This window comes from Camelina sativa, chromosome 4, assembly GCF_000633955.1.
Source record: "Camelina sativa cultivar DH55 chromosome 4, Cs, whole genome shotgun sequence".
Lineage (NCBI taxonomy): Eukaryota > Viridiplantae > Streptophyta > Magnoliopsida > Brassicales > Brassicaceae > Camelina > Camelina sativa.
The window spans coordinates 26,016,893-26,025,840 of record NC_025688.1 but is presented as its reverse complement, the minus strand read 5'-3'; the positions used below and the strand labels follow the sequence as shown (position 1 = coordinate 26,025,840).

Sequence of the window (8,948 nt, the reverse complement as noted above, 5' to 3'; positions counted from 1 at the left end):
TATCGAAAGGTTGACCTTTTGTTATGTATAATTTTCTGTTTGTGTAAATATGAATACATTGAGGTTTTCCGAATTCAAATTGGATGGGGATTAAAACTGTTACGAACAAGCCACCTAAACCCTAAAATTGACCATTCGTCCTCATAAATNTTTTTTTTTTTTTTTTTTTTTTTTTTGTAAACCAATTAGTTTTCTTTTCTAAGAGTACTAATGAAACATAAAGAGTTTGTTCGTTTAAGCTTTTTCAACAATATTATGAGAACTTGTATTTTGGTGACGTACGATACAACGGTTTTCGCTAATGCTATATGTTTTTAATCTAATTTATATATTTCAATAGCTTCACTTGATTATGTACGCCAAACTCATTGCACAAGTGTTGATATAAGTTCTGACAATATTTCCTACTTTGTGTAATTCAACCTTAAAACAATAAGTTGATATGGTTATTGGAAGATCCACCAAACGTAACTTAGATTTTTTTGTAAGTTTAAACAAAATTGGTTCACATTAATAAAACAGTAAAATGGATGTTTTTTAATTAATGTGAACCAAATGTATAAAGGCCGGCCAGACAAAAGAAAACATCCAGCTTTATTATCTCATCTCGTTAGTTCCTCAAAGTTTCATATTTTTTTAAATTTTGAACTATAAGTATAAATTTCTGAACAAACATAACCTTAAACTCGACCTTAATTATGATAGTAAACTATTTAATCGATTTAATCAGCTGGCAGCGCTATATTAACTGTATTTAAATTGTATATATTATTAATATATATATATATATAACTAAAGTTTCTAAACTTATAAAACTCGTGAAATGAGAAAAAGAGTAAAATACAGTAATGACTGAGATATGCGCTTAATTCGTCTTTGTTTAGGTATAATACTGTTGAATGTAGGTGGCCACATAAAAGATTAAAGAAATACTACGTACTACTAAATTCTATTTATACACGTTTTTCCTTCTTTGATTTATATGAATAATTGAATATCAATGTTTGGGAACATATTTTTCAAGCCTAATTACGTTTAAAAACTAGAATCAAAATCAAAACGTTAAACTTTTCCAGGAATACAAATGCTAAAATCAAAATTTGGAACTCTAAAAAATACATGTCAATTTGCAATGAACTTTTGCAACGGAGACATCCGTCACAAAAAAATATAGTGAGATGTATTAGTGACGGACTTGCGGCGGTCCACACGTTAATTAGTGGTAAATACATCATAAACAAATGATGAATAAAATATTGTAAAACATATACTAAAGTTAACAACGAAGTAGCAAAAGGTTGCATTAAAGTGTTACAAATTCTTCGGTAAAGTTTATGACGGATAAAATCCATAGCAAATAGCCATACACAGTTCTTATATTCCAAGACCGAACATTCCCAACTAACGGGATCAAGATCCAATTAATAATGAAAATGACTACCATTACTATAATGGCAAAGATCTTATCCTAAGCCTATGTATTAGGAAAATGCCAATTAAAACTGTCCAATCTTGGATTTTATGATGTAGGGGGCATGCAGGTTAATTGCTGCGCCTGGTGAGCTTGATCTTAATATAGATAGAGAGTTCACAAATCACACAACATTGCGTACTTATGTTTTGTTGGCAACCCAGTGTACACATCTCAAATATAATATTTTGATCCATTTTAATGGGGTCCAAAAAATATTTTTAATAGAGTAATTTATTTGTACTATGTTTATGGCAATTATGGAATATTACATCCAAAGTCAATAGAAAAAGCGTGTTAACCAAGAATTGAAGAGACGTAATTAATCACCATTCCAAAAAAAAAAGAAAAAAAATTGTTTCACTCGGTCATTATTTGTTTCGTCTAGGCCCCAGTGGGTGCAACTACTCTTTCTAGTGTTGAACCAAGTTTTGGCCTTCAATTAAATCAAAACCTAATCCTCCAACCGTAAACAACATATTTCTCGTAAAAGAAACATATACAAATATAACAAAGAAAAATACAAATTGACTAAATAAACATATATATTCACCAAGTTTTTGAAAATGTATTGTCTCTTTTGTCTCCCTATATAAACTCTATATATCATTTCATTCTTATTCCCAACACAACACTTTTCTCTGTTCTTCCACACTTCATCCAAAACCATCTAGCTCAAAACCAAAGTTTATCGAAATCGCACCGATGGAGATCGCCAAGAGCCTCGTCTGTTTTATCTCTTTGGCTGTTGTTCTTCTCTTCACTTCCATGGCAGAAGCCAACAAAGCATACCACCACGAGTTCATCGTACGATCGCATTTTAAATCATACTAACGTTCCTAATTAAATGTAAAGAGAAGATGTATGCTAATTAGTTGCTTACGTATAAATATTTATGCATGCAGATACAAGCGACGAAGGTGAAGAGACTATGTGAAACACACAACAGCATAACGGTCAACGGAATGTTTCCCGGTCCAACACTTGTAGTCAACAACGGTGATACTCTCGTTGTCAAGGTCATCAACCGGGCTCGGTACAACGTCACAATCCACTGGTAAGCTACGATTGAAATTAAACCACACTCACGTGCTGTTATTAATGAATGAGCCTTCGTTTTGTTTTTTACTGATATTGAACGGTTTGGTGGGTGTGGCTATCAGGCACGGTGTAAGGCAAATGCGAACCGGTTGGGCTGATGGACCGGAATTTGTAACCCAATGTCCAATCAGACCGGGATCAAGCTACACGTACCGGTTTACAATTCAAGGACAAGAAGGTACACTTTGGTGGCATGCTCATAGTTCGTGGCTTAGAGCCACTGTCTACGGTTCACTCCTCGTCCTTCCTCCAGCTGGTTCCTCATACCCATTCCCGAATCCTCACCGCAACGTCCCTCTCCTTCTCGGTACAATTTAAATGAAATCCAAAATCATCATGATTAAGAAAAAAAACAATCATATAATTGATTTTGACTTTGGTATATTATGATTGTTTAAAAGGTGAATGGTGGGACGCAAATCCGGTTGATGTATTGAGAAAATCTATACGAACCGGAGGAGCTCCAAGTAACTCCGACGCTTACACCATCAATGGTCAACCTGGCGATCTCTATAAATGCTCTTCTCGAGGTTTTACTCTTTTTTTCTAAATAAACTTTTCCCATATTCATATTTTTTTCCCCAACTGTCATAACTGAATTTGGTATATTTTAGTCAAATAATTTGTTTTGAAGAAAAAAAAAACACATCAGCACAAAAAACTACAAAATAAGTATATTAATTAGACTTTTTATAATCTTTTTGTGACAGATACGACAATAGTACCAATAAATGTTGGTGAGACTATACTATTACGGGTAATAAACTCCGCGTTGAACCAGCCGTTATTCTTCACGGTGGCTAACCACAAGCTCACGGTGGTCGGAGCTGACGCATCTTACTTGAAACCTTTCACCACCAACGTGATTGTCCTTGGCCCGGGCCAAACCACTGACGTCCTCGTAAAAGGTGACCAACCACCAAACCGTTACTACATGGCTGCAAGAGCTTACCAAAGCGCACAAAACGCACCGTTTGGAAACACAACCACAACCGCAATCCTACAATACAAAACCGCACCTTGCTGCGGTGGTGGAAGCGCCAAGAACGGTATCAAACCAATCATGCCTCTCCTCCCTGCCTACAACGACACAAACACAGTCACACGTTTCAGCCAAAGCTTCCGGTCACTAAGACGAGCCGAGGTTCCGACAGAAATCGACGAGAATCTATTCGTAACCATAGGACTCGGTCTCGACAACTGTCCCAAGAACTTCAGATCAAGAAGATGTCAAGGTCCTAACGGCACACGTTTCACTGCATCGATGAACAACGTTTCATTTGCTCTTCCAAGTAACTACTCACTCCTTCAAGCTCACCACCATGGAATCCCCGGAGTCTTCACAACTGATTTCCCAGCCAAGCCACCAGTGAAATTTGATTACACGGGTAACAACATAAGCCGATCTCTCTACCAACCTGATAGAGGCACTAAGCTATACAAGCTCAAGTATGGTTCAAGAGTTCAGATTGTTCTTCAAGACACCGGTATAGTAACTCCTGAAAATCATCCCATTCATCTACACGGCTACGATTTCTACATTGTTGCCGAGGGTTTTGGTAGCTTCAACCCCAAGAAAGATACCGCCAAATTCAATCTCGAAGATCCGCCTCTTAGAAATACTGTCGGTGTACCTGTTAACGGTTGGGCTGTCATCAGATTCGTAGCAGACAACCCTGGTACGCCAAAAATTATGCTATGGAAATTCTTAAAACTTACATTTGGAGTGTCACCTTTTCTAGTTCACCGCGACTAAGTAAACTAATGATGTGTTAAAAAAATGATTGAAAACAGGGGTTTGGATAATGCATTGTCATCTAGATGTACACATATCTTGGGGACTAGCAATGGCTTTCTTGGTTGAGAACGGGAAGGGAGTTTTGCAGACAATGGAACAACCTCCTCCTGATTTGCCCGTCTGTTAGGGAGTTGTTTAAGATCATCTCTGTAACATGCATAAAACCACATTATAGTTTTCATGTTATATTCAATTGTTTTTTGTTGGTTATAGAATTAAGCCGAGTTGGACCAGCACCCTTAAGTTTCAATTTTTTTCGATTATTGTTGTATTCTTTTGACATTATAGTACCAAATCAAAAAAGTGTCATGAAAGTTGTTTTAAGAAAAAAAAAATGCTTAACTGGATCATATTTTTTTGATCTTTCGTAAAGTTGTATTTCATGACTAAGGGAATGAAATTGATGTGTTGGAATGTTTGTTGAGCTAGAAAATTCTAATTGTTTCCATAATCAGCCAGGAAATTAAGCGACCATAAACAACAGATTATTTTGGCGTAATATTTGGCTGAGTCAAAATCGAGGGTTCAACCACATGTAGAATATATGAAGTTGTAAAGAGAAGAAACTTATCCTAATTCGATTATATATGTTTTGAAATGGATTTGCTTTATTGTTGAATATTATTCTTTTACGTAACACATTGTATTTGGACTTGAGAATTGAGATGATAACGAAATTAATTGAAAAAGATATGAGTTATGAAATGACATAAAGAAAAAAGTGGCTGGAATAAAATTAGTTGAGCAGAAAAGTTAATCATAACTTCGACATTTCTAGAGAAGAAACAAAAGTTGTCATGACTTTTTACAATTTTTGAGTATTCTAACAATCTAATAAATAATAATCATTCTTACACATGCTTATATGTTTTTCTTTGATTCAACCCGAAGAATCAAAGTCTGTAATTACTTTTTACGGTTTTACCTTTCACGTTTACCATTCTTCGAAACAACAACACAAAGGGTGTCAATCGTCTTCACGAAAGGCCCATTAATAAATAGGCCCATTATACTATTGCGACTTGGAAACCTAAAACCCTAAATCTTTTTTGTTTGTCAACCAAACCCTAAATATTTGTTCCTCATCTGCCACCTTTAAATCTACTAATTTCGTCGCAGACGAAGCCACGCCTCCGGAAAGCTCCGATGACGAAGAAGAGCAAAGGAGGTAAAGAAGATAAGAAGGCGATAGAAACCAAAAGCAAAAGCGTTTCTGGGAAATCTCAGAAACAGAAGAAACCAGTTGAGAAGGAAGTAGAAAAAGAAGTGAAGGAGGAAGAAGAACTGATACAAGAATCTGGAACTGATTCTGATTACGACGGTGATGTATGTATACACTTCTCTACCTTCTCTTTTGCTTTTTATCACTTGGAGATTTTTTTTTTTAACTCTGCATTTGTGTTGATTCTGTTTTTTTTTGTTATTGTTGTGAATTTTTAGAGTTTGTCCGGGTCTTTGAATTCGGATGATTTCAACTCCGATATCTTCGAATCAGAAGATGATGTAACACAGGGAGGAACAGAAGAAGAAGATGGAGGAGATGGTGAATCATCCCAAGACGAGCTGCTTGGTAATTGCTTATGACTCTTCTTCAGGATTGAAAGCTTATTATTACTTTAGATTTATTAATAGTTTTGTTTGAAAATTCTCGTGGGGGTGGGGAGAATTAAATTCAAGTATGAGAGATTTAACTATGTCTGGCTGTGATACTGCAGTTCACGAGGGCTCAATTGATAATGAGGATGGTGATGATGGAAGTGAACAAATAGATAGTGACAATAATGAGGAAGAAGATGGGAGTGACGAAGGTTCTGATCGAGATGAAGCGGTTGAAGAGAGCGATTCCTCTGAAGATGAGGTTTGATTGATGTTTTTTTCTCTGTTTCGTATGAGACTTTGGAACTATCTTTTCTCCATTTACCAGGCGAAATTATATTTATATTTTTATGTCTTTGATCTCTAGGTTGCTCCTAGAAACACAGTTGGGGATGTTCCGTTGAAGTGGTATGAAGATGAGAAACATATTGGTTATGACATCACTGGGAAGAAGATTACTAAAAAGGAAAGACAAGACAAACTTGACTCTTTTCTCGCAAGTATGGATGACTCTAAGAATTGGTTAGTTGGAAGACTTTTCTGTTTATTTGTTATGTTGTTAGTTACCAGCATTATGCTGATTATATTATTTATTTATTTTTTTGGGATTTAGGCGCAAAATTATTGATGACTATAATGACGAGGAAGTGGAGCTGACTAAAGAGGAGAGCAAGATGGTTCGTAGATTGCTCAAAGGGAAAGCTCCACATGCTGACTTTGATCCATATGCGGTATGTATGTTGTTTTTGTGTAGCCATTTTATACTAATGGTGTACCAGTTACTTCAAAATGTGACCTTTTGATTGATTCTCTTGGGACCAGGATTATGTTGACTGGTTCAAATGGACTGATGCAATACATCCACTCTCAAGTGCACCCGAACCCAAGCGAAGGTTCATCCCTTCAATATGGGAGGCTAAAAAGGTTGTTAAGCTTGTTAGAGGAATCCGGATGGGGTTGATCAAGGTTGCTAAGCCTGAAGAAGAGCCTGAAGAAGGGCCCGTTCCATATCTTTTATGGGAACCGGCTTCGACTTCTGATCAAAAGAACAAGAATTTAACTTATATTCCTCCACCCAAGCTAAAATTGCCAGGTGAACATTTTTTGCTGACTTTCTTTTGTTTCTCTGCTTTTCTTAGGAATTCCACTTTTCCAAGTTTTAATTTGTACTACTTGGCCTTCCAGGACACGAGGAGTCATACAATCCTTCTTTGGAATATATTCCAACAGAGGAGGAGAAAGCCTCGTATGAATTGATGTTTGAGGAAGATCGTCCAAAACTCATTCCTACCAGGTATGTAATAGTTTCGCTTATTATACTCTGTTGTACTTTCTTTGGTTTTAGCTGAATCCTTATGATAAAATATGTTTGCGCATAGGTTTACATCTCTGAGAAGCATCCCAGCGTATGGGAATGCACTGAAGGAGTCTTTTGAACGTTGTTTGGATCTATACCTATGTCCGAGAATTCGAAAGAAGAGAGTGAGGACTTATTGATCATTCTCTTTCCTGGTTTCTTCTTATTTTCCTGTATGGATTCTCACAGTGTGTTTCTTTTCTCCAGATAAACATCGATCCTGAATCTTTGAAGCCGAAACTACCTAGTAGGAAGGATCTTAGACCCTATCCTAACTCATGTTATCTTGAATATAAAGGCCATACAGGGGCTGTTACCTCCATATCCACTGATAGTTCTGGCCAGTGGATAGCCTCAGGTATTTCAATTGTGTTTTCTTCAATTTCAACAATCTCTTTTTTGTTTTCAAGATGCCAATGATGTATTCTTTTTTTCTTCAAAGGTTCAACTGATGGATCTGTTCGTATTTGGGAAGTGGAGACTGGTAGGTGTCTTAAGGTCTGGCAGTTTGATGAAGCTATTAAGTTTGTGGCTTGGAATCCTCTTTCCAGTCTTCCAGTTTTAGCTATTGCCATGTGAGTTAGGATTTAATGATTCTGCTTTTGGATTTACTGTAACTGTTTCTATTACGAAACCTTCTAATCTCACATTTGCAGGGGACGAGATTTGTTTTTCCTGAACACCGAACTTGGGAATGATGAGGAACAAGAAGTTATTAAAGAGATGTTTCACTCAGGCAACATTCCAGAACCAGAAGCGTCTGGTAAGTATCTTAAAAAAACCATCAGCATCTCGCAGATGATTGTGATGAAATTCCTAATGATAAATTCTTTTTTGGTTGATATATTTTGTACGATATCTATAGTTGCTGCAATTGTAACCTGGCTACAAGATGAGTTGTATGGAGGGATCAAAATCAGACATTTTAAGGTACATTTCTGCTAAATTTCCTCTCTTTTTATTTTGGGACAAATTGCTAAAGATCCTCTTTTAACAGTGTTATTACATGGAGAAATTTTTACTGGTTTGTTCACTTTTATGTTGGTTTATAAAATATTTTTCAGAACATATCATCCATAGACTGGCATCGGAAAGGAGACTATCTCTCAACAGTGATGGCATCCGGCGAAACGCGAGGGGTGGTACTGCACCAACTCTCGAAAAAGAAAACACAGAGGCTCCCATTTAAGATCCGTGGGCTGCCAGTCTGTACACTATTTCATCCAAGCCTATCTTACATATTCGTCGCGACAAGAAAGGACGTGCGTGTTTACAATCTTTTGAAGACAGGCTTGGCCACGAAAAAGCTTGAGACGGGAATGAGAGAAATCTCATCCATGGCGATTCATCCAGGTGGTGATAATTTGATAGTAGGAAGCAAAGAAGGGAAGATGTGTTGGTTTGACATGGATCTGTCTTCAAAACCATACAAGACGCTAAAGAATCATCCGAAGGACATAACGAATGTGGCAGTTCATAGATCATATCCGTTGTTTGCGTCTTGCTCAGAGGATTCAACAGCTTACGTATTCCATGGGAAGGTGTATAATGATCTGAACCAGAATCCTCTGATTGTGCCGTTGGAGATTCTAAGAGGTCATTCTATTAAAGGAGGTCAGTTTTTA

At 36.7% G+C, this 8,948-nt stretch overlaps 2 protein-coding genes across 3 annotated transcripts in view; both read left to right on the top strand.

Annotated features, from left to right (window-relative positions):
• LOC104782513 (laccase-5) lies at nucleotides 2,078-4,742 on the top strand. Its single transcript, XM_010507463.2, has 6 exons — nucleotides 2,078-2,278; nucleotides 2,377-2,528; nucleotides 2,635-2,879; nucleotides 2,974-3,102; nucleotides 3,283-4,251; nucleotides 4,367-4,742. Exons 1-6 carry the CDS (start codon nucleotides 2,177-2,179, stop codon nucleotides 4,495-4,497), a joined length of 1,728 nt encoding a protein of 575 aa, XP_010505765.1. The 5' UTR covers nucleotides 2,078-2,176; the 3' UTR covers nucleotides 4,498-4,742.
• The window catches only part of LOC104782512 (ribosome biogenesis protein BOP1 homolog), a 4,723-nt gene continuing 1,206 nt past the window's right edge, over nucleotides 5,432-8,948 (top strand). Inside the window, exons 1-13 of one of the 2 annotated variants that reach the window (XM_019245000.1) lie at nucleotides 5,432-5,696; nucleotides 5,811-5,940; nucleotides 6,086-6,228; nucleotides 6,334-6,488; nucleotides 6,580-6,697; nucleotides 6,789-7,059; nucleotides 7,152-7,260; nucleotides 7,346-7,448; nucleotides 7,531-7,681; nucleotides 7,766-7,898; nucleotides 7,980-8,086; nucleotides 8,189-8,253; nucleotides 8,388-8,803. In XM_019245000.1, the coding sequence (XP_019100545.1) occupies nucleotides 5,517-5,696; nucleotides 5,811-5,940; nucleotides 6,086-6,228; nucleotides 6,334-6,488; nucleotides 6,580-6,697; nucleotides 6,789-7,059; nucleotides 7,152-7,260; nucleotides 7,346-7,448; nucleotides 7,531-7,681; nucleotides 7,766-7,898; nucleotides 7,980-8,086; nucleotides 8,189-8,253; nucleotides 8,388-8,803 (2,081 nt within the window). In that variant the 5' untranslated portion in view covers nucleotides 5,432-5,516. Of the gene's footprint in view, nucleotides 5,697-5,810; nucleotides 5,941-6,085; nucleotides 6,229-6,333; nucleotides 6,489-6,579; nucleotides 6,698-6,788; nucleotides 7,060-7,151; nucleotides 7,261-7,345; nucleotides 7,449-7,530; nucleotides 7,682-7,765; nucleotides 7,899-7,979; nucleotides 8,087-8,188; nucleotides 8,254-8,387; nucleotides 8,938-8,948 lie in introns of both variants that reach the window. The other variant, XM_010507462.2, reaches the window with a different exon arrangement.

Bases quoted from the DNA above. Each gene is read 5' to 3' on its own strand.
- LOC104782513 (XM_010507463.2), top strand. From the start codon at position 2,177: ATGGAGATCGCCAAGAGCCTCGTCTGTTTTATCTCTTTGGCTGTTGTT. The intron at 2,529-2,634 runs GTAAGCTACGAT...TGTGGCTATCAG, and splicing joins TACAACGTCACAATCCACTG to GCACGGTGTAAGGCAAATGC. The intron at 4,252-4,366 runs GTACGCCAAAAA...GATTGAAAACAG, and splicing joins ATTCGTAGCAGACAACCCTG to GGGTTTGGATAATGCATTGT.